This window comes from Humulus lupulus, chromosome 5 (genome assembly GCF_963169125.1).
Source record: "Humulus lupulus chromosome 5, drHumLupu1.1, whole genome shotgun sequence".
NCBI classification, from domain to species: domain Eukaryota; kingdom Viridiplantae; phylum Streptophyta; class Magnoliopsida; order Rosales; family Cannabaceae; genus Humulus; species Humulus lupulus.
This window is the reverse complement of record NC_084797.1, coordinates 36,611,089-36,635,938: the sequence shown is the minus strand read 5'-3', so window position 1 is coordinate 36,635,938 and position 24,850 is coordinate 36,611,089. Positions and strand designations below refer to the sequence as shown.

The 24,850-nt window shown below is 39.4% G+C and overlaps 2 protein-coding genes across 5 annotated transcripts; both read right to left on the bottom strand.

The window, feature by feature from the left end:
- Positions 1-4,689: 4,689 nt before the first annotated feature.
- LOC133834757 (uncharacterized) lies at positions 4,690-18,358 on the bottom strand. 2 transcript variants are annotated; one of them, XM_062264478.1, is made up of 3 exons: positions 17,615-18,358; positions 5,290-5,333; positions 4,690-4,974 (listed from the first exon to the last, which is right to left on the bottom strand). In XM_062264478.1, exon 1 carries the CDS (start codon positions 18,279-18,281, stop codon positions 17,673-17,675), a length of 609 nt encoding a protein of 202 aa, XP_062120462.1. In that variant the 5' UTR covers positions 18,282-18,358; the 3' UTR covers positions 4,690-4,974; positions 5,290-5,333; positions 17,615-17,672. The 2 variants fall into 2 exon arrangements, with proteins under 2 accessions (XP_062120462.1, XP_062120461.1); XM_062264477.1 differs by lacking the exon at positions 5,290-5,333.
- A 580-nt stretch (positions 18,359-18,938) lies between these two features.
- LOC133834758 (protein phosphatase inhibitor 2) lies at positions 18,939-22,215 on the bottom strand. 3 transcript variants are annotated; one of them, XM_062264480.1, is made up of 6 exons: positions 22,000-22,185; positions 21,382-21,522; positions 21,155-21,222; positions 20,362-20,489; positions 19,969-20,145; positions 18,939-19,368 (listed from the first exon to the last, which is right to left on the bottom strand). In XM_062264480.1, the coding sequence occupies exons 3-6, from the start codon at positions 21,157-21,159 to the stop codon at positions 19,151-19,153; spliced, it is 528 nt and encodes a 175-aa protein (XP_062120464.1). In that variant the 5' UTR covers positions 21,160-21,222; positions 21,382-21,522; positions 22,000-22,185; the 3' UTR covers positions 18,939-19,150. The 3 variants fall into 3 exon arrangements, with proteins under 3 accessions (XP_062120464.1, XP_062120463.1, XP_062120465.1); XM_062264479.1 differs by lacking the exon at positions 21,382-21,522 and having other exon boundaries at positions 22,000-22,215; XM_062264481.1 differs by lacking the exons at positions 21,382-21,522; positions 22,000-22,185 and adding an exon at positions 21,831-21,900.
- Between the last annotated feature and the right edge of the window lie 2,635 nt (positions 22,216-24,850).

Sequence of the window (24,850 nt, the reverse complement as noted above, 5' to 3'; positions counted from 1 at the left end):
TAGCCACCTATATATTGCCTTGATGTCGTGAGTCATCTTGGTCGACCCTGGGTGAATTGAGTGTGGGGTACTGTGCGCTTCTTCTAGAATCTTCATCTTAATCCTTTGATCATTTGATGCGCATACCCAATCCTTATATTTCAATAACCCTTGACCAGATATTGAGAAATATGTGGCCTTGCCTTCTCTGACTGCATCCATATGTACCACTAGTGTGTCGTCATGCCCTTGCCCAATCTGTATATCTTCTAGTAGATTTGACTGGATAGACAAGTTAGCCAGCTTGCCGAAAACTACTTCTTTTCCGGCATTGATTAGCTCATGCTGCAGCGGCTTTTCTATTCCGGCGAGTGCTGCTAAACTTCCATAATTCTTCCTACTTAGTGCATCGGCAACTACGTTTGCCTTTCCCGGGTGGTATAGGATTTTGCAATCGTAATCCTTTACTAACTCTAACCACCTGCGTTGCCTCATGTTGAGCTCCTACTGAGTGAAGAAGTACTTTAAACTTTTGTGGTCCGTATAAATCTCTCACCGTTCTCCGTAGAGATAATGGCGTCAGATTTTCAACGAAAAGACTACCGCTGCCAACTCCATATCATGAGTTGGGTAGCGTTTCTCATACTCCTTCAGTTGCCTTGAGGCGTAAGCTATCACCTTGTCATTTTGCATCAGCACGCAACCCAACCCTTGCTTCAATGCATCGCAGTAGACTACAAACTTATCGTTGGGTGTCGGTACATAGAGTACTAGTGCTGTGCAAAGCTTATCCTTAAGCAACTTGAAGCTTTCTTCACATTTATCAGTCCAGTGGAATCTTTGCTGTTTCCGGGTCAGGTTGGTGAGCGGAGTGGCTATTTTAGAAAAGCCCTGTACGAACCACCTATAATAACCTACTAATCCTAGAAAGCTTCTTACTTCAGATGCGTTCTTTGGTCTTAGCCAATCCTTCACGGCCTCTACCTTTGATGGGTCTACTGCAACTCCATCCTTGTATATAATGTGCCCGAGGAACGCCACTTGCGAAAGCCAAAACTCGCATTCCTTGAACTTGGCGTAGAGTTGATGCTCATTTAGTCGTGATAGGATTAACTTCAAATGTTCATCGTGCTCGACTTCGTCCTTGGAGAATACTAAAATGTCGTCGATGATCACTACGACGAATTTATCTAAGTATTCCTTGAAGACCTTATTCATCAAGTCCATAAACGCGGCTGGAGTGTTGGTAAGACAGAAAGACATAACTAAGAACACATAATGCCCATAACAAGTTCTAAAAGTTTTCTTAAGAATATCCTCTCCCCACACCTTGAGCTGATGGTACCCGGACCGTAAATCAATCTTTGAAAATGCGGTCGCACCTTGAAGTTGATCAAACAAGTCGTCAATCCGAGGTAGCGGGTACTTATTCTTAATTGTTACCTTATTCGGCTCACAGTAGTCTATGCACATCCGCATACTTCCGTCCTTTTTCTTCACAAATAGAACCGGTGCTCCCCATGGCGAATGGCTTGGTCTAATGAAATCCAAGTCTAGGAGTTCTTATAGCTGCGTCTTTAACTCCTTGACTTCTTTAGGTTCCATCCGGGATGGTGCCTTGGAGATAAGCTCGATGCCAGGTACTAATTCTATCATGAAGTCAATTTCCCGAGTCGGGGGCAACCCTGGTAAGTCATCAGGAAATACTTCTAGGAATTCTCTTACAATACGGACGTCTCCAACCTTAAGCGGTGTTTCCTTTACTACATCTGTGATGCTGGCTAAGAACGCTTAACATCCTTTTACTATCATCCTTTGAGCTTTGAGAGATGATATTAGCGGTGTGCGTAATCCTGAAACTTATCCTAGGAAGCACAGTCTCTGGCCGTTAGGAGTCTCGAACGTCACCTTTTTGTGTTTGCAGTCGATGGTCGCGCCATGCCTAGCTAGCCAGTCCATGCCTAGTATCACGTCGAAGTCCTTGATCTCCAGTTCTATCAGGTCTCCTTCTAGTTCTACATCCTCAATCTTGATTGGTACGCCTCGTACTATCCGTGATGATATAACTATTTTGCCCGAAGGCAACTCGGTTACAAACCTAGTTCTAAATCTTTCACAAGGTTTGTCTAGTTTTTCTATCATTCCTAACGAGATATACAAATGAGTGGCTCCCGAATCAAATAATACAAAACATATATTATTGAGGATAGAAACCTGACCTGTGACCACCTTATTGCTAGCATCAGCCTCTCCTTGGGTTAAGGCAAATACCCTGGCAGGAACCATCTTGTCTTCCTTTTTCCCTTCTGGCTTGAGCTGAGGACATTCTTTCTTCCGGTGTCCTTCTTGACCATAGTTGTAACATCCCTTGGTGTTTTCCCGGCATTCACCAGGATGTTTCTTCTAGCACTTAGTACACTGCGGGTACTCTACATAACCCGACCTACTGCTTCCATTGTTTGTCCGTGCTCGTTTATCACCATCGAACTACTTATTGTCAGGATGCCTTCTTTTCTGACCGTTGTTGTTGTTGTTGCTAGACTGATTGTTGTTGTTGTGGTGGTTGTTGTTTCGACTAGTCTGAGGTTGACTCTGCTGTCTAGGCTCAGGCTTACTGGCTTCTTCTTTACTAACATTAGCCTGCAGCCTTTCTACTTCTATTGTTGTCTCTAGAACATTGGCATAGGTAGTATTTCCTGGGTTTGCTAGCTTAACCCCTAGCTCAATCTTTGGTCGAAGTCCTCTAACGAACTTAGACACCCTCAGATAGTCAGTTGGAACCATTTTTTATGCGAACTTAGCTAATCGGTTGAACTGACGAGCATACTCTGCCACTGATAAACTCCCTTGCTTCAGGCCAGCGAACTCCTCGACTCTTGAAGCGATGACAGCCGAATTATAGTACTTTTTGTGGAACAGCTCCACAAATTGGGTCTAAGTCATGGCGGCAACATCATGCGTCTACTGGACTAAGTCCCACCATATCATGGCATCCTTCTTGAGCAGAGAAGAAACGCATGATATGCGGTCCACATTGCCTAGATTCATGTGTGTCAAGATTGGCTCCACGTTTCTCAGCCACTCTTCTGCCTCGAAGGGGTCTGTAGTCCCTTCAAAGTTCGGAGCGTGTTGCTTACGGAACCCCTCATAAACTGGCTCCGTGTGCTGAAGTGGATATGGCACATAATTTACCACTGGCCATCCCCCATATGGACCAACTTGTTGGGGTGCTGAGGCCATTTGCTGTGGTTGTGGTAGCGACGGAGGCAGAGGCTGAGTCTGCTGTCGCTGTTGCTATAATAGTTCCTAAACTTGTTGTCGCAGTCTGGCGATCTCCCCAATGTTATCAAATGGCAGCGGTGGCTGGGCATTGTGGCTGGCAGCAACACGCACTCCCCTTCTGCGAACCGGAGGGGCTTCGTTGTTCACCAGAGCAGCATTTGAGGCATTTCCGTTGGTGCGAGTAGATCTTTGGAGCGACATTGCAGTAGAGTTCTAATAGTTGAGAGAAACATGTCAGAACTTTACCCTAATAGGCTCTAAGGAAAACTTAATCTAAACAAACATAACTCGGACCTAGTAATTATGACTTCTTATGAAAATTATATAAGTCTTCTTTATTATTAGAGTGGGTTTCTATACTTAGAAAAATAAGTCATCTTTATTATTTTCTAAGTATGTTTCTAATCATCCTATATGACTTAATTCTCAGGCTCGAAAATCATCTTTGTTCCAAAGTTAACCATATTGAGGGAAGGCTGGGATCAGTAAAATCGTTCCCACTACTATGGCCCCCTAACTCTCAATATAGGAACTTGGTTCATTGATTTGTATCCACCCTCACCGAACTTAGTCATTATTTATTTGATTTATTATTTATTATGATTGCAAAAGAAAAATCAAACCCATACATGTTAACAAAATAACCATGATATTAATTTGGAAAAAGTTTTTCACTATTTACAATCATAAAAGAAAACAAATAATAAATTAAAATAAACAATGAAACTAGTCTATTCTAAAAAATGGGATCTTCTACATCTGATCCTTCATCTAGCATATCGTCATCTATCTCTTCGTAGTCATCATTTTCTTGTGCCTCAAAATTCCCTCGAGGAAGATTCGTAAAAATTCTATGTTTTTGTTCATTTGTAAACTGAAATTCCATTTTTGAAGTGAATCTAAGTATGAGAAATAATATCTCATAGCTACCGGCAATTCATCTTCGTCATCTATCGTCTCCCAAAGTTCTTCTAACGCTACAATCACAGTAGGATAATCTCTAAAAAGTCTACTTACTAAAACGTATTGCTCTGTTGATCTCATCATGATCTGCTTAGATTCTTGGAGGTGACCTATCTCTCTGTGGAACAACAGTAGCCTCCGAGTGATTCTTTCTAGCACTCCTACAGTGTTTCGTGGTTCTCTAATTCTTTTTAAAGCCTTAATGGCTCAGATATCCTCATAAGTTAATGCTCCGTTCATTCTTAACTAAAAACATAAAGACTAAAATCGTTAGCTATACATATAAACATAATAACTATAACTTAAACACATACTTGGCGGTCAAATTCGGAGCTTTGAGTGTGTGTATCGAGGAGAACTTCATGCGAATGAACCGTTTCTCTAATACTAACTGTAATGACCCAACTTATTCTAGACTTTGGACCATTAAAATTACTTATACATAGACACTATTCTTAAGAAAACTTGCATACGAAATAGTGATAAATTTATTAAAAATTATAAAGCAAAAGTTAAATACATAAAAATTTGGTTAGGATATGGGATCCCATTGTTTTAAAAATAAAACATAACATAACTTAAATCTTAAATAAATTAGTTACAAAATTAAGTGCGGAAATACAAAGAAATCATAATTAAAAGACTTAAACAACTTCGTCCTCGAATCGTTCGCGCAGTCCACCGATTTCATTCTCCCTCAATACACAATCCCAAGCTGCCAAGAATCTTCCCACCACCATAACTATTTTCCTGCACATATAAAACAAATGAATGAGCCTAATGCCCAGCAAGGAAAATCTACTACAAGCATGAAACATATACATAAACATAAGCTATAAACATATAACATATATCGTAATTCTAACCCATGTACATGGTAACTATTGGGGTTTGCTAACTAAGCAACTATAAGCCTCATATAAGCCCCAACAACATAAAAGTGTTGGGGTTTGCTATTTAAGCAACTATAAGCCCCAAAACATATGTATCATAACGTATAAAAAAATATCATAACATATTATAAACATAACACATAACATATAGAAACTATCCTATTTTCCTTACCAAATACCAGGATGTGAGAACAAGGATGAGATTTTGGAACACTCCTACAAACCATTAATAGAAATGTGAGTATTCTAAAAGAAATAGATGAAAAGGAATTAACTAAATCACCGAGAAGGTAATTACCGACAACAAACCTCAAGTTCAAAGAACTTAGAAGCCTAACCACGAATGAAAACAGCGAGTTAGGAATTGAGTAGAGCAAAACTATAAGAACTAATGAAACCATACAGAAAAGAACTAAGAATAAAAATACCTTGAATGCACTATAACCGAACTACACCTCGATATCGAAATACACATTATTATCCTTACTTCCCTAGTGTTTAATAAGCTTAAAATTAGAAAGCTTATAACCCCAACCAAGTGTTTAACACTCTAAAGTAAACCTAGCAGCTTGAAGGCTCTGAACTCAGCTTGAAGGCTCTGAACTCAACTTGAAGAATGAATAAATGGTTGGGTACTAGGTCATATTTATAGAGTTTAAGAATGAAAAGATCTTCTTTTAGCTTGAATAAAAATAATGACTTTTTAATTGAAAAAAATTTGAATATTTGTTCAGTAGAGGCTTAAGACTCGGTCAAAAAGATTCTGAGCTTATCAAGAGGTTATGGAATAAAATGAGCTCGGTTTCAAAACCATTCAAAAAGAATACCCTAGAGCCGATATATCACCCATGGTAGGCGATATATCGTCTGGGCTTATGTTCCAGAGGCTCGTCGAAGTGTTCTTGCGAAGTTACGTATTTTTCGTATTCCCCGAGTGGCAATATATCGCCCCTAGAGCTACGATATATCGGCATACGCTGAAATATTATACCCGTAATTGCACTTTTTCAGCCTAATTTGAATTGAGTAAACAGCTTTGACTAAGTCCTATAACGATTGCAAAGTTGTTGGCAGACTCTGGGATTTTCAAATATTACTCTTAATAAACTATTCCTCAAAAATATTTAATTTCTCAATAAACATACACATGACAAGTGTCATTGTAATGACCCAAATTTACTAATAAGGCTTAAGGGCCTTGATTAGAGTGTCGGGAGGGCATAATTGGAATATTTGTGATTTAATGATTAAAAGTATGCTATATGACTATTCAAATATCTGAGATGCATGACTATGTGTATTAGTATGCATGTAGGCCCTGATTAGGTTAGAAAGGGCATAATTGTAATTTTGGCCCGCTAAGGGCATAACTGTATATATATGTGATAAATTGTCGAGACCACATTATTATGTGGATATATTTGTAATCTGTGATTCGAGACGATCCTAGTGAGCAGGATAGCGAAAAAGTCACGGCGGGGATTTATACCCGGCTCAGGGCGAGCCTGGGGGTATAAATGGAAATTTAGAGAATATATTGGGGTCTATTTTGATATTGAGGAATATAATTGGTGATTAATTAGGTATCGGGAAGTAAGCGGAAAATAATAAAGACACTCGAGGAATTGGCGGGAATTTGGTGAAATGATCAAAATGCCCCTAGGTTGATTTAAAGGCCTAGGGATAAAAGGGAGGGTATCTTGGTCATTTGAGTTTAAAACTGGGATAAGGGTAACTATTGCTTTATGCCTTAGTGGGAAAAGTCTAGAGTCTGAAAAAAAAAAAAGGAAAAGAAAGAAAAAAGAGGAAAGAAAGGGAACTAGAAGCCTATTTTTCTCTCTATCAATTTAGGCTCTTCCCCATCAATTCTTGAGGTCTTTCGGAGCAGAAACTCAGGGAAAGCCAGAGTAAAGCTTGAGGCTAGAGTCCTTGGTCTAGCTTGAAGAATTGGCAAGGATTTAGCAAGAACAAACTATTCAGTTGAGGTAAGACTTTGAGGTTTTCTTAAGTTTCTGGTTTTGGTATTGAACTATGCTGTCTAAGCTGAATTTGATGGGAACTCTAGGGAATTCAAGCTAAGGGTTTGAGGAGGAGTAATCCAAGGAGGTGTAGAGGCTAACTTAAGGTCGAATCCCCATTGAAGGTATGAAATTCTAGCTCTAAATTTTGAGGTTTTGGTTGTTTTGCTGAAGTTTCTGAGTTTGAGGTTCAACCATGGTGAATTTTGAGATTAGGGATACATGTGTTTAAGTTTTGTATAGTTGGGATGCTTGGGATGAGTTAGACATGTTAGTAAACTTTATTCTAGGTTTGGTGGAAGTTTTGAGAAGTTTTGGTAAAGTTTGGGTCGGGGAAAGTCGAAGGAGGGAAAAACAGCATTAGCTGTTCTGTGACTAGCGCTACAGCGCTAGCCTTTGGGCGCTGTAGCGCTAGGCCAAGTGCCTTTGGACAATTTTGGGCTCTGTTTGTAGCGCTATAGTGCCCTACTTAGAGTGTTGTAGCGCTACCTTGTTTCCAGAAAAGGGATTTTGAGTTATTTTCAAGGGTTTTTGACTGGGGGTTCGGGGTTCGATTCCACCACCCCATTTGGTGGAATTGGGGCTTTTCGAGGGCTCGGGATTGGTCCTGAGGTTAGGTTTTGAACTTGAGGTTTGGTGATGATTTTGACCTATGGATGTGAATAGGTGTGCGCTAGGGCTTAAGAGGGATCGTGCTCAAGGATCAAAGTGAACGAAGCTAGCGAATTTAAAGGTAAGAAAACTGCACCCGGTTATATGTTTGTGATGGGATTAAGTGCTCCTGATATCTGTATAATTTCATAGATGGCATTATGCCATGGGACATGTGATAAACGGTCTAAGGGTGTCGTATACAGTATTTATACACCGGGCGCAGCTTGGCCACTGGTAGCCGAGGATAGCTTAATATTCACTGAGCTCGGTTTAAGCGGGTCGGAGTCAGTGGAATAAACAGAGGGTGCGACCTAAGGGCACTAACCCTAGTTATCATTTGTGAATTGATTATTCATATGAGATGAAATGTTTGGTATGCTGAACACTTGGTTATCATAAATGCTTAAACTGTTGAGAACATGTTTATGTGATATGAGATATTGGATTGTCTGTTGATTGTTTATGCTCTGTTATTGTGTTTTCTTGCTGGGCCTTGGCTCACAGGTGCTACGTGGTGCAGGTAAAGGCAAAGGCAAGTTAGACCAATCTTGAGATGGAGAGCTGCGGGGCTGAATCTACATAGTCAGCTGTTCGGTCGCCATGGCCGAGGAGTGGATCTGGACAAGGAATGCCTAACAGTCTGTTTTGCCTTAGAATGGCTAATTACTGTATTTAAATCTTGAATCTTTGTAAATGGTTTTAATCTTATTATTTTTGGGATCCCGTGTATGTAGAAAATGGTATTTATAAGAAATGCGGCTTTTGAGACCAAAATCTTTTAACCCTAGTTCCTTTATAGTTTCAGTAACACGTTTTTAATTAAATGACTTGATTAGCAAGTCTAGCACTTTTATAAACACACAGTGTAACGGTCTTGGCTATCCAGGGCGTTACAATTTGGTATCAGAGCGTCCTAGGTTTATGGGTTCCTGAAGACTAGCTGGACATGTACATTCGCCGCAAAAGACAAGCTCGACTCAGGGTTTGGAAATTATGTACACATGATTATGTGCTTAAATGATTTGAATGAGATATGGCTGTTGATATCTGTTTGATTAATAGGGAGCATGAGATATTGATAGGGCTTGGCCCTTGACTATTGCATGATGTTATTGAGGCATGCTTATCAACATTGCTATGCATGTGAATGAATATATGGATGAATATTTGGATAAAATGCTATGAAATTAATTGCTTGTGAATGATTGGAGTTCCAGTGATGGATCGTGGAAGGATTATTACCCTGTCATCATAGTCTGATTGTCGAGTCATTGATTGCAGATTGACTTGGATAATTATGCATCCAAGAAAATCTACGCGACTAGCTGGCAGGTCCGGGACTAGAGATGATGATCAGGGCTAGACCCCTCCGCCAGTCCCTGAGAACTGGCAGCAATTGATTGCAGACATGCAGGCTTGGCTATAGAGCCAAGATGAACAGATCCGAATGTTGCGGCAGTAGGCTCCATCTGGGAGTGTTGCTGCCATTGTGCCACCTACGGTGGTACCTATTGTGCAGCCAGTTGAGGTTGGGAACAAGTGGGAACCATTGTATGAGTGGTTCAGAAAGCAGCAACCCCCGATCTTTGAGGGAGGACCCGATCCACTGAAGGCTTAATAGTGGATGACCATGTTTACTACCATTCTTGATTTTATGAGGGTAGAGAGACATGACAGAGTGGTTTGTGCCACATATATGCTGAGAGAGGATGCCCGAATCTGGTGGGAGGTGGCATCACAGACCCGAGATGTTACTGCTTTGACTTAGGAAGGATTCAAGGACTTGTTCAGTCATAAGTATTATAATGTTGCCATCAGGGCAGTGAAAGTAAATGAGTTCTTGGGGTTAGTTCAGGGCAGTATGACAGTTACAAAGTATGCCCTGAAGTTTGACAGACTTGCGAAGTTCACACCAAATCTTGTGCCTACTGATGCAGCTAGGCAGGACAGATTCATTAGAGGGCTTAATGCTATGATTGCCCGAGATGTGAGGATTACGACAGTTCCTGGAGGAACAACTTATGCCCAGGCTGTAGAGAAGGCTCTTACCGCTGAGGAAGTGGAGAATAAGATTTGGAGAGAAAGTACAGTGAGACGAGAGGGTCGTAGGGTGGTGCCTCCATATGCTGGTTCTGGTAGGGGTGGAGGCCCCAGTGATTTTAAGAGGAAGACCCATGATGCTTTGATCGCTCCTGGCCCTGATAAGAGAGGTCGGGGCACTCAGGGAGGCCGTCAGGGAGGCGGTGATACATGGAGGACTTATCCAGAGTGTATAAGGTGCAGAAGACGCCATCCGGGCGAGTGTCGGGCTAAGGCCTGTTATGTGTGTGGGGTGATGGGACACCTCAAGAAAGATTTCCCGACAGTGAAGAAGGGAGATGCGGGGAAGGTGGACAGCTTGACTCCAGCTCGAGTGTTCACCCTAACGCAGGCGGAGGCCGAGGCTAGTCCCTTGGTAGTGACAGGTCAGCTTTCTATTGCTGGCACTCCTTTCACTGTATTGATTGACTCTGGTGCTACACACTCGTTTGTTTCTAGTAAGGTGATTGATAGACTGTGTAGACCTAGTGAGTATTGTGTTTCAGGGTTTGGGACTATTTTTCCTACAGGGGAACTAGTAGTATCTAGGAGGTGGATTAGAGCACTGCCAGTGATAGTTGATGGTAGGGAGATATCAGTAGATTTGATTGAATTGAGTATGGAGGACTTTGATATGATTCTAGGTATGGATTGGCTGGTTAGATATGGAGCCACCATTGACTGTAGGAAGAAGATGGGTAACTTTTGAGCCAGAGGGCGAGGATCCCTTTGTTTTTGTGGGAGCGGTTCATGGACCCCACGTACCCAGAATATCGACATTGAGAGCTAGAGACTTGTTACAAGGTGGATGCATAGGCTTCCTGGCTAGTGTGGTGGATACCACCAGAGTTTCACCAGTAGGACCGGAGGAGACCAGACTGGTTTGCGAGTTCTTGGATGTGTTTCCTGAGGATTTGCCTGGGTTGCCACCGTGTAGAGAGATTCATTTTTTCATTGAGTTGGGGCCAGGGACAGAGCCGGTGTCGAGGGCACCATATAGGATGGCACCTGCAGAACTGAAAGAATTGAAGATACAGTTGCAGGAGCTTCTGGATTTGGGGTTTATCAGGCCTAGCTACTCGCCATGGGGTGCTCCATTTTTATTTGTGAAGAAGAAGTATGGGACTTTGAGAATGTGCATAGACTACCGGCAATTGAACAAGTTGACTATCAAGAATAAGTATCCCCTACCAAGGACTGATGACTTATTCGATCAGCTGCAGGGTAAGACGGTGTTCTCAAAGATTGATCTTCGATCTGATTATCACCAGCTGAGGATCAAGGATGAGGACATACCGAAGACGGCCTTCCAAACGCGATACAGGCACTATGAGTTTCTGGTCTTGTCATTTGGTTTGGCCAATGCCTCAGCAGCCTTTATGGATCTAATGAATAGAGTGTTCAAGGATTTTCTGGATCAGTTCGTTATTTTCTTCATCGACGACATCTTAGTGTATTCCGGTTCAGAGGCAGAGCACAAGCTTCATCTTCGATAGGTTCTTCAGAGGTTGAGGGAGTATCAGTTGTACGCCAAGTTTAAGAAATGTGAATTTTGGCTACCAGAAGTGACATTCCTTGGACATATAGTGGGTGTAGATGGGATTAAGGTGGATCCATCTAAGGTAGAGGCGGTTAGGGATTGGCCGAGGCCAAGGAACGCCTCGGAGGTGCGGAGTTTTCTTGGTTTGGCAGGTTACTACAGACGGTTTGTAGAGGGCTTCTCGAAGATAGCGGCACCGATGACAGAATTGACACGGAAGAATTTGAAGTTTATCTGGTCAGACACGTGCGAAGACAGTTTTCAGGAGTTTAAGCGACGACTTATTACAACACCTTTGTTGAGTCTTCCTTCGGAGGAAGGGAAGTTTGTTGTTTACTGCGATGCATCGAGGTTGGATTTAGGCTGTGTGTTGATGCAGAATGAGAAGGTTATAGCTTATGCATCACGATAGCTGAAGGAATATGAACAGCGATATCTTACCCATGATTTGGAGCTAGCAGTGGTGGTATTCGCATTGAAGATTTGGCGACATTATCTGTATGGGGAGAAGTGCGAGGTATACACTGACCATAGGAGTCTGAAGTATTTGTTTACACAAAAGGACCTGAACATGAGACAGAGGCGTTGGCTTGAGTTGGTAAAGGACTATGATTGTGATATTCTTTACCATATAGGGAAAGCCAATGTGGTGGCAGATGCATTGAGCCGAAGAGGCCCAAGTCAGTTATATAGTTCCATTCAGATCTCAAGGGAGTTAGCTGATGAGATGGTCAGAGCGAGGATAGAGTTGGTGGTAGGCCGGTTGGCCAATATTACTCTGCAGTCGACCCTGCTAGAGCGGATCAGAGAAGGACAGTTGGCAGACGCTCAGCTACAAGGGGTTAAAGAGAATGTCTTAGCGGGAGTAGCTAAGGACTATTCTATATCTGAGGTTGGTTTGCTTCGGTATCAGGGAGGGATATGTGTTCCAGCTGATGAGGGGATCAGACGTGAGATACTAGATGAGTCTCATACAACGCTGCACTCACTTCATCCGGGTACCACGAAGATGTACCAGGATTTACGAACGTTATATTGGTGGCCCGGGATGAAAAAGGATGTGGTGGAGTACGTAGCCAGATGCTTAACCTGTTAGCAGGTGAAAGCTGAGCATCAGCGACTAGCAGGGTTGCTTTAGCCTTTGGGTATTCCCGAGTGGAAATGGGAGGACATTACTATGGATTTTGTGGGAGGTTTACCCAGAACAGTGGGGCTTCATGACTCAGTGTGGGTGATAGTGGACAGATACACCAAGTCATCCCATTTTCTTCCAGTAAGGTCGACATATACTGTGGACAATATGCCGAGTTGTATGTGAGGGAGATCGTACGTCTCCATGGGGTTCCTAAGTCTATAGTGGCAGACCGGGATCCCATCTTCACCTCCAAGTTTTGGAGTGGTTTGCAGAGAGCTTTGGGAACTCAGTTGAAGTTCAGTACAGCATTTCATCCTCAGACTAATGGATAGTCTGAGAGGACGATTTAGGTGTTGGAGGATATGATCAGAGCGTGTGATTGACTTTGAGGGTTCATGGAGTAAGTACCTTCGGTTGATTGAATTTTTGTATAACAATAGTTACCAATCAACAATTGGAGTGGCTCCCAACGAGATGTTGATGGGAGGAAGTGTAGATCACCCATTCATTGGGATGAGATGGGTGAGAGGAAGTATTTGGGGCCACATATGGTTCAGAGGACATGTGAAGCTATAGAAAAGATCCGAGCTAGGATGCTCGCCTCTCAGAGCAGACAGAAAAGCTACGCTGATCCTAAGCGTAGGGACGTGGAGTTCCAGGTTGGGGACCACGTGTTTCTTCGAGTTTCACCATTGCGGGGGGTGAGGAGGTTTGGAAAGAAGGGCAAGCTAAGCCCTAGATTCATTGGACCATTTGAGATCCTGGAAAGGATTGGTCAGGTGGCTTACAGGTTAGCCTTACCGCCATCATTGTCAGGAGTCCGTGACGTAATCCATGTTTCTATGCTTCGGAAGTACGTCTCAGATGTAATTCATGTATTGAGGTATGAAGATTTGGAGTTACAGACAGATTTGGCTTATGAAGAGCAACCGGTTCAGATCTTGAATCGGAAAGATAAAGTATTGCGGAATAAGACGATTCCTCTTGTTAAAGTGTTGTGGAGGAATAGTAAGGTTGAGGAGGCGACCTGGGAGCTTGAGACAGCGATGCGGGATCAATATCCCGAGTTATTCACGTAAATTTCGAGGAAGAAATTCTCATTAGGAGGGGATAGTTGTAATGACCCAAATTTACTAATAAGGCTTAAGGGCCTTGATTATAGTGTCGGGAGGGAATAATTGGAATATATGTGATTTAATGATTAAAAGTATGTTATATGACTATTCGAATATCTGAGATGCATGACTATGTGTATTAGTATGCATGTAGGCCCTGATTAGGTTAGAAATGGCATAATTGTAATTTTGGCCCGCTAAGGGCATAACTGTATATATATGTGATAAATTGTCGAGACCACATTATTATGTGGATATATTTGTAATCTGTGATTCGAGACGATCCTAGTGAGCAGGATAGCGAAAAAGTCACGGCGGGGATTTATACCCGGCTCAGGGCGAGCCTGGGGGTATAAATGGAAATTTAGAGAATATATTGGGGTCTATTTTGATATTGAGGAATATAATTGGTGATTAATTAGGTATCGGGAAGTAAGCGGAAAATAATAAAGACACTCGAGGAATTAGTGGGAATTTGGTGAAATGATCAAAATGCCCCTAGGTTGATTTAAAGGTTTAGGGATAAAAGGGAGGGTATCTTGGTCATTTGAGTTTAAAACTGGGATAAGGATAACTATTGCTTTATGCCTTAGTGAGAAAAGTCTAGAGTCTGAAAAAAAAAAAACAAAAAAGGAAAAGGAAAAGAAAGAAAGGGAACTAGAAGCCTGTTTTTCTCTCCATCGATTTAGGCTCTTCCCCATCAATTCTTGAGGTCTTTTGGAGCAAAAACTCAGGGAAAGCCAGAGTAAAGCTTGAGGCTAGAGTCCTTGGTCTGGCTTGAAGAATTGGCAAGGATTTAGCAAGAACAAACTATTTAGTTGAGGTAAGACTTTGAGGTTTTCTTCAGTTTCTGGTTTTGGTATTGAACTATGATGTCTAAGCTGAATTTGATGGGAACTCTAGGGAATTCAAGCTAAGGGTTTGAGGAGGAGTAATCCAAGGAGGTGTAGAGGCTAACATAAGGTCGAATCCCCATTGAAGGTATGAAATTCTAGCTCAACCATGGTGAATTTTGAGATTAGGGATGCATGTGTTTAAGTTTTGTATAGTTGGGATGCTTGGGATGAGTTAGACATGTTAGTAAGCTTGATTCTAGGTTTCGTGGAAGTTTGGAGAAGTTGGGGTAAGGTTTGGGTCGGGGAAAGTCAAAGGAGGGAAAAACAACATTAGTTGTTCTGTGACTAGTGCTACAGCGCTAGCCTTTGGGCATTGTAGAGCTAGGCCAAGTGCCTTGGGATGATTTTGGGCTCTGTTTGTAGCGCTGTAGCGCCCTCCTTAGAGCGTTGTAGCGCTACCCTGTTTCCAAAAAGGGGTTTTTGAGTTATTTTCAAGGGTTTTTGCCCGGGGGTTCGGGGTTCGATTCCACCACCCCGTTTGGTGGAATTAGGGCTTCCCGAGGGCTTAGGATTGGTCCCGAGGTTTGGTGATGATTCTGACCTATGGATGTGACTAGGTGTGCGCTAGGGCTCAAGAGGGATCGTGCTCAAGGATCAAAGTGAACGAAGCTAGCGAATTGAAAGGTAAGAAAACTGCACTCAGTTATATGTTTGTGATGGGACTAAGTGCTCCTGATATCTGTATAATGTCATAGATGGTATTATGCCATGGGACATGTGATAAACGGCCTAAGGGTGCCATATACAGTATTTGCGCACAGGGCGCGGCTTGGCCACTGGTAGCCGAGGACAGCTTAATATTCACTGAGCTCAGTTTAAGCGGGTCGGAGTCAGTGGGATAAACAGAGGGTGCGGCCTAAGGGCGCTAACCCTAGTTATCATTTGTGAATTGATTATTGATATGAGATGAAATGTTTGGTATGCTGAATACTTGGTTATCATAAATGCTTAAACTGTTGAGAACATGTTTATGTGATATGAGATATTGGATTGTCTGTTGATTGTTTATGCTCTGTTATTGTGTTTTCTTGCTGGGTCTTGGCTCACGGGTGCTACATGGTGCAGGTAAAGGCAAAGGCAAGTTGGACCAATCCTAAGATGGAGAGCTGCGGGGCTAAATGTACATAGTCAGCTGTTCGGTCTCCATGGCCGAGGAGTGGATCAGGACAAGGAATGCCTAACAGTCTATTTTTCCTTAGAATGGTTAATTACTGTATTTAAATCTTGAATCTTTGTAAATGGTTTTAATCTTATTATTTTCGCAATCCCATGTATGCAGAAAATGTTACTTATAAGAAATGCGGCTTTTGAGACCAAAATCTTTTAACCCTAGTTCATTTATAGTTTCAATAACACGTTTTTAAGTAAATGACTTGATTAGCAAGTCTAGCACTTTTATAAACACACAGTGTAATGGTCTTGGCTATCCAGGGCGTTATAGTCATGATCTTATTGGGCCTATATAAACCTTATTGTATGATAAATATCATCTTTATAATTAACTATATTAATCAAACCTTATGTTATAATTAATATTCTTAAAACTATAGGTTAAACTTATAAAATCGACAAGTGTTGCTACAAGTGTCCAACTAAGTCCCGGCTTGAACCAAAATACATAGTAATAAACATACTATAACTACTACTAGCTATTACTACTACTACTATCTAACTAGCTAAGTCAAGTTCTTGGACTCTACACATATCATCTGACATAGCTTACTGCAAACAGAATAACGCTTGGGAATCTTTTTGTTGATTCTCCTCCAGGGCCTTCTTTTGATTTTCAGAAAGACGAAGTGTCTTCCGGAATAGTAAATCCTACCTCAAAAATTTTCCATAGATTTTGTGATCGAAAATAGGTCCTCATTTTGAAGGACCAAAACTCATAGTTTTCTCGATGGAAAATTAGAAGAGGTAGAGAAGAGCGGTTGGAATCGGTTGTCATGATGTGCGGAAAGTATTACGCCCAGTGTTTGAATCGACCTGGCTCTGGTACCACTGATGGTTTGTGAATTTGGTATAGAGAAAATAATGATGATTCGTTGTAGTTTAGAATATTTGATGAGTAGTAGTAATGGTTATTTGTTCTACATTTTTCTAGTGTATTTGATTTACAAATACAACTTCTTGATTATTCTACACTAATTTACTTGGTTCTCAAGAATAACTAGAAAATTCTAGACGTAAGTTTTCTAGAAATGCTTATAAGAAATTCTAGAGTAATCTTATTCTACAAATATCTAGAAAATTCTAGAGTAAAATATTCTGGTCCTCCAATTGTGGTATGGTAGTCCATATAAAACTAACTCAGGTCATAAACACTATGTTATGACTGTTATGTTGGTTAAAGCTAAAAGGGGCATTTCTGGTATTGCTCCTAACTAACCTCAGCTATAAAGCTTCAGAAAGGACTTCCGTTAGAGGACGATTCTTTCATTCTTCGCTTTGGAGATTTGGAAAATACTTAGAGTGAACTTGTAAGAGTTGTGAGAGAGAGTTAAGAGTCTTGGAGCCATTGTTAGTCACTCAATTGTAAAAATAATCTTTGTTCTTGCTTGATTTTCTTATATTTAAAGAAGTGTGTATAGACTCAAATCATCATCATTACGCTGTAAAAAGTTGATTGAAGATAGTGGAACCATGAAAGAAAGAGATGTAGGCCAATGCATTATTGGCTGATTGTGTTTGATGAATTGATTCATTGAATTTCTATTGTTGTTAAAGTTGAATTAGTTATTGTGTTTGATGAATTGTGTCATTGAATTTCTATTGTTGTTAAAGTTGAATTAGTGTCTGAGCTGAGTTGTGTTGTTTGTGTTTACAACCGTCTAACTACATAAAAGAAGCTAAGAATACACAAAACCCCATATGTGAATTATGCATATAGACGTGCAGTATTAATATTTTCATAATTTCTTTTCCTCCTACCTTTTCAATACAAGTATCAAAGCACTGTGTATTAATTATGAAAAATCAGTTTGAGGATTTTAATTACGACTAGTAAACTTCCATGCAAACTCGCTTCATACTTACAAAGTGGAACCAAAACCAGCATACCGATCGAAGTTGAAAAGGAAAGCCAAATAAAATCCAATCCGAATCCGATGATCTCACATCACTCAAGATTGGTATGGCGATTTCGAATGAGCTCGGGACTCTGTTTCAGTTCGTCACCCAAACGGTACACAGCCATCTCAAACAACACAAACAGAGCTCCCTCATATGCACTGCCCATCAGAAGCAACGGCCGAGATTCATTCACTGCCTCGCTTTCTTCATCGTCTGCCATGGTCTGCGCCGCCACGTGACCCACCACACTAGCGTGCTTCACACAAGACCCCGTCTCCGGCCGAGCTGTCAGCAGCAACACTCTAGCGCCGTTCGATCTCGCTATGGAGCAGAGCGCATCGACGGTGGAGAATCCTCCCGGACCCGCGGAGGCAATGAGAAGATCCTCTGGACCGTGTATCGGTGGCGTGGTCATGTCGAAGACGAAGTGGGCAGAGACGCCCAGGTGGAAGAGGCGCATGCATAGGGCCTTGAGCATCAAGCCCTCACGCCCTACTCCATACAGAAAGACGCGGCCGTTTCTGGCCACGGCGGAGGATATCTCTTTCACTAAGACGTCCAAGACTGGTGGATGAAGACTGGGTTTGGAGAATATGGAGGATATCTGTTTGCAAATTTCAGAGGCTAGAGAAGACATGGAATGGGGAGAAGCCATTTTTCTTTTGACATTTACAGATGCAGAGAAAGGAGGCCTTAGGCTCAGGCTTAGTTTAGCAAGAGATGAAGATATGACTCTAGTTTTGGAGTCCAAATTGGGACCACTCTTATCATATTCAGACACGTACTTTTTTTTTTTGGCTAGAATTATTGTACTTAAAAAATAAAGAGTAAAGATACAACACAACAAAGAATCAAACAAAATCGTCACTATCTAAAAAAAATGAAACAGAACTTTGGAGTGTCCTAAAGTTTTTTGTTTTAAAAATGGAGTGTTTTAAAGTTTGAAAAGGTCTAAAAATTATTAAAGAAAAAAAATTATCTTTTTGTCTATAATTCAACTATCAGGAAGGAAGATATCCTTCCTTCTTTTCCACTACCAACTAGTGGAATTAATCGCAATAACAATTATGGGTTATTTAAGTTGTCTTATAAAATAAATAAATACCCATGCAACAAAACATTACACACAAGATGCTAACTGTGTGTCAATAAACTAGTCAATATAAGAACCAAGGAAAAACAAAGTCTAATACTCTTAATGATTGTAGCGGTGGTGTCTTTAAAAAATAACGTGGTTAGAAACAGTAGAGGTCTTTCAGGATATGTTCTCTCTCTTTCCGGGGCAAAAAAAATAAGCTCTTGTAAACGACTGTTAAAGATGAAAATTATGAAATAGTCTAATGAAATACTGTTGAATGAGAAATACACGAAGAGAGTAAGACTATTTGTACACAACAGATACCATTCATAGGACACTGTCCAAAAGCCATACAAATTTATAATAGAAAGTTCTCTGTTAAAATGTCTTGGCCAGGTCTACTTGATCTTACACTCCATTAGCTGAAGCACCAGAGGATTTCTCACCTAAGTAGCACTAGCTTTTTCATCAATGTCAACACCCGTGACACCGCCAGCGGCTAGTGATGAAGACAGAGCACTTTTCCTTTGCTTATCTGCCTCATCCTCTTCTTCGTCTTCAAGGAAAGAACCTTTCCTCCGGAGTTCTTTTACTTTCCAGAATTCGTCGTAGTGAGCTCTCCTGTGCTCCCTGAAACTTCTACCGTTTTTATCTGTTTCAGGATCTGCAATGAGTCCCAACAGAAAAAGGAGAGTAAGAAAGTTAAGTTCCAGCTGTAGATTAAATCAGATCATTCCTTTCTAAATAAATTATATAATTTTTCAGATATTAAAACACTACTACTTTTCCAGATAAGTACTTATAAACGAGCATTGATGTTTAGTTCAGCAATACAAGAAAATCTTCAGAACTGCAGTAACTTCCATTCATCTCACAAGAAAGCAAGAGGTCTAACCAAAAGCAACAAATTTACCATCCTTTTTTCTTAATCTTTTGTCACACACAATCACAGTATTGGTTTCAATAAAACTTTCTAGACTCTAAAGTTCCGCACATTTAAGAAAAATATAATAACAACAGAGAAAGGACTGTCCAAGTTGAAAGTGATTAACAAGCCTAAACAAATATGAGCAGGAAAAGGGAGGGAAAAGTTTTACTAATCAAGTGATTGATAAAAATTTTAAAGTTTAAACCAATTTATGTTTATATCAATATGAATGTAGTAAAGAAATAAACCAGAAAGGAATATATTATTTGCCAAGAACATGAAGTTGTGAGAAATTTGGATGAATAAAGTTAGCTCAAAGAATCTGGGTAAAGAGACCTTCGTCATCCTGTTCCATAGCATCTGCCTCGTCATCAGATGACGTCCAGCCACCGGATCTCTGGGTATTCTCTCTACTCGATGACGCTACATCAGTCAACGCAGTTCGTATTGCTTCCGCATCCACACCATCAGGAACACTTTCATCGAAATAATTCCGTATAGGAGATAGAGATCCTATAATAAGAAGAATTACTGTTAGTTGAAGCCCAGAATTGAAAACCATTAAAACCTGAAATTAGCCGAGTAAATAAAAAATTAATTGACCAAATTTCACCAAATCCCCAAAAATAATGTACCTTTCCAAAGATTATTCTAGCAACATATTACATATATATACATATAAATAAAACTGACAGTCCTGCAAGAAGTATAGCATGAAAATCGACATACCATCATCATCATCAATCATGGGATGATATGGTGTCTTTGGCTCAGTAATTTTCTGCCTTACAGGTTTAGTTGCTTCAATTTCACCCAAGTTAGCCTCGTCCCATCGTACTCGTCCCCTGTTATTCTCACTTTGAAAAAAATAATAAAATATCAGCCTATTTATACACTTTAAGCAGGATCCTCCCTTGGGTGAGAAAAGGAGAGATAATATAAACATATAGAACTTCAAACAAAAAATTCAATACCTAATGAGGATGAATTAACTAAAAAAGAAAATTATGGTACTTTATCTTGTATATATAAAAAAAACGCTATGAAACATTTGGTATCTAAACTATGTAGAAACTAATAGTACTTGTGATCTTTAGCAAGCTAATCGCTTAGATCAGAAAAAAAAAACACAGCAAAGTGTTCGTGCCTTATTTTGGAGAACCACAAAAAGGTGGGACGACTTTAGTAAAATAACCACGAAGGTTACATTTGATAATCAGAGCACTAAACAACAGCATCTGGAAATAATTAAGTTGGTTCAAACACATAAATGTCCATCATGCATGCTCCAAGATTAACTACTTGAGTTGAATTTGCATCCAAAAGTTTTCCGTCTCACTTCTAGAAATGGGCCATTTTAGATTTCCATTCCAACCCATAGACAAGGTACTGTCACTGAGAGAATTTGTTCATAGTTCAGATCATTAATGCAACCCCAAAGTTACATAAACTTTTCCTTATCACTTAATGTTAAGAATACAAATCTATATAATAATTTTAGTAAAGACGAAAGAGTAATTACTTCATTTTCTTGCGAACAGGCGAACTCTTCGCAGACCAAAAGCACACTGATCAAGTTACTTTATCTCACTGAAACAAATTGCAAAAAATTGCGTCAAATTCTCAACATCTATCAAAATACTAGAATTTAAGCAAGTGGGTTTTCAAATTTGACCGTGTGAACAAAATCGATAGTGCAAAACAATGAAATAAGAAACAGAGTAGTTTCAGAGCATGCTCATATCATACATGAGAAATGTGAAATCCCCCAAACCTTATTCGTAAGCTTACTGCACACATGTGCGTACATAAATACACACACAAACACATATGTCAAGAAACTGGAAATCAAAATCCAAAAGTTTCATTCCAGTTTCACAAATTAGATACCTAAATGTAAAACAAGAAAATTAGGTTAATGTAAATTCATTCGGATAAATGACGAATAAAAACAATTACATCTCCACCCAAACATTGACAAAAAAAAAAAAAGAATCAATTCAATAAAATCGGAGCTAAACTAACAATAACAGCACACACACAAAATCAAAAAGCAAACCAACAAATTTAATTACTCATTGTATTAAAGTCAATGAAGAACAGCAAAAGTAAAACCCTATTCTAATCCAGATCTTTGAGAGATAAGAAACGAGAACAATTGTAATAATAAATACTTAAAAATGAATAGCAATTATAACTTCATGTAGATCGACTCAAGCATAGATATTTTGCAAATGAAAATCTTCCACTATGAAAATTGTCAACTTTTTTAATATTTCTTTGAAAGTTTTTCTTCGGTATTGAAATGGAAAATTCATAGAGTAAATTGAAATTAATATTTTAAAGAAAATGAATAATAACTTGTACCTATGGAGAAAATGGATTTTCGCTTCGGGTATTGGAAGAGCTAAAAATGGTTGCTCATCTCTCGAATTTTTTTCTTTTTCTTGATTTCCAGAACAGCCCCTGTAAAGACACGTATTGTCGGTTGAACCCACTTTCTTCTTGCTACACATATTACTTCAGGAAAGTCTTTTTTTATTATTTATTTATTTTTCTCTGCAAAGTCAAATATCCAAGATGAAACAAGGTTTGCCATAAAATATCATTACTAGTACCTGGCAGGATTCAAACGAATTCAAACCAATCTATTTACCAAAAGGCCGATTCTACTGTCAAAGTTCAATTACAATACAATCCAATCTTTATATAAATATATATTTGTATATTATCTAAATATAAATATATTTATTTTAGTACATTTTTATTGGTTGTCTTATGATATTATGATGCACCCTTATATACCATATCCTAAAAAATCCTAAAGAGACTAAAATACAGACCCATTTGATTTAGTCTACTGCCTCCATCACTAGTCTCCCTTCTCTCTAACACTTGTGCTAGATACTTCAAACTTCCAGCTTAAATGTTATATTATTAAACTTGTAATGTTGGTGACTTTATGTAGTATTGGAATTGTGATGTTTAATTTTTTTATATTTTTTTAAGCTAATCTCAAAAATCAGTTTCAAAATTAAAATCTCATTAAAATAATTGAACCAATCCAATTTCTAATTGGATTAGGTTAGATTAGATAGGATTGGATGATAATTTCCAACATCCAATCTTTTAATTGAATTAGTTAGTATTGACAACAGTTTTGGTCAATGGCGAGTAGACACAAAAACGACAGAAAGACGCAAAAACGACAGAAAATAAAATAACACTAAATAGACAATAAATGACACAAGAGTTTTATATTGGTTCAGCACCAAATAATTGGTAATAACCTAATCCACTTAGTATTTTTATATATGTCAACCTACACTTGGGATCAGATGAACCTTGACCAACTAAGTTTCTTAAGTGCAAGTTAGATAATATTTGACAGAGTTTCTATAGATAGTCAAGTTTCAATCCAAAAGTCCTTCAAATGAAGTCATGAGCCTTGTATTTATAGGCTCATGGATCATACAAAATGATCCTTGAGTCTTTAATCAGTCACCACTAGTTTCAACTACATTTAATTAATAAAATAATTCAAAATATTAATCAAATTCAAAATACAACAAAATAGGCTATTATTTCAGGATATCTAAGAAAAATCCTCTAGCAGTTACGAACATTTCTGGTCGAGGATGTTCTTAAGATTCTGCTAGAGTAGTTACTGGTCAATAAGTTTCTAAGAAGCTTCTAGGGAACTTATTGGTCAATAAATACCTGAGATGCTGCTAGGGAACATTACTGGCCAGTAAGTTCCCGAGATGCTCTTCTGAAGTCTCTGGTCGGCACATTTTTTTATCATCAATGTGTCACCTGGTACAAATGTATTTCAGGATATCTAAGAAAAATCCTTCAGCAGTTATGGACATTTCTGGTCGAGGATGTTCCTAAGATTCTGCTAGAGTAGTTACTAGTCAGTAAGTTCCTGAACTGTTGCTAGGGAACTTACTAGTTAGTAAGTTCCTAAGAAGTTTCTAGGGAACTTATTGGTCAATAAATACCTGAGATGATGCTAGGGAACATTACTGGTTAATAAGTTCCTGAGATGCTCTTCAGAAGTCTCTGGTCGACACATTTTTTTTATCATCAATGTGTCACCTGGTACAAATGTATTGCCACATCATTACATTATTTTTTTTGGGATAATATTTGCCCCCAAGTTTATCATATGTATTTAACATATGATGAACTTTTCCCTAGTCAGTAATTATTCGAGTAATCCAAAAATATTTTGTTGGACTAACAACTTTCAAAAGTAGTGAATGTTCAACCAGCCATTATATTTCATCAGTGGATATCTGAGCAACAATCTCCATGAAAAACCCATGTGGTAATTCTCCATTAATTTTGGTACCTTTTGTGTTCCAAATTCTAAAAAAAACGGCTTCCAGTATTCTCCCATTTTTTTAATAACCCATGATTGCATTTCTTGATCATGGAAATGGTGGCTGGACGTTTCCCAAGTCATCAGAAAATGTGAGAGAGAAGATGAAAAGCCAATATATTTTTCCCTTTTTTATCTATAAATAGTTCCTCACATACTCACGACTCCCCACTTCTCTTTTATCTTCTTCATAGACCAAAAACCAAAAAACTCTTCATTTTCCTTGTCGAAGCTCTCTCAAACCCGAAGGTGCCTAGCATTTTTCAAGCCATGTTGACACATCCCTCACAAATCCAAGGCTTCCATCATCCCTTTGGGTAAGTTTCTCAAAATCTGCACTTATTTTCAAGCATGTATGACTTAAAATTTTAGAAGAAAGTTTGTTAGATTCCTCTGAAATTTGAAACCCCCTTTTCAAAAATTTTGAAAAATTCTTGGACAAATCTGTGTAGAAATAGGAATTTGTTGTTGATTTGATGTAGCCTAGGTTTTGGTTTAGCCAATTTTTCCTCTGATTTGTTAAAATTTTGTGAAAAAAATGACCCAAAATCCCAACTTTAATTTTCTGGGTTCTTGAGCCTTTGAAGAACATTGAAGCTTCTTTGAGAAGCTTTGCAAAACCTTTGAAATGCACTTTTTGATCCTCTTGTCACACTCCTTGGGTAGAACGTTATATTTTGCCACCATCGAGCAGAAAAATCTTTTATATTTATAAAAACATGTTGCTTGGTCAAACTTTGCTTATAGACGTCGTTCTTGTTACTCGGGTAAAACTAAAGTTTTCCCACCGAGCAACTAGTTTTCATTATGAAAAATGCACACTGCTTTTGA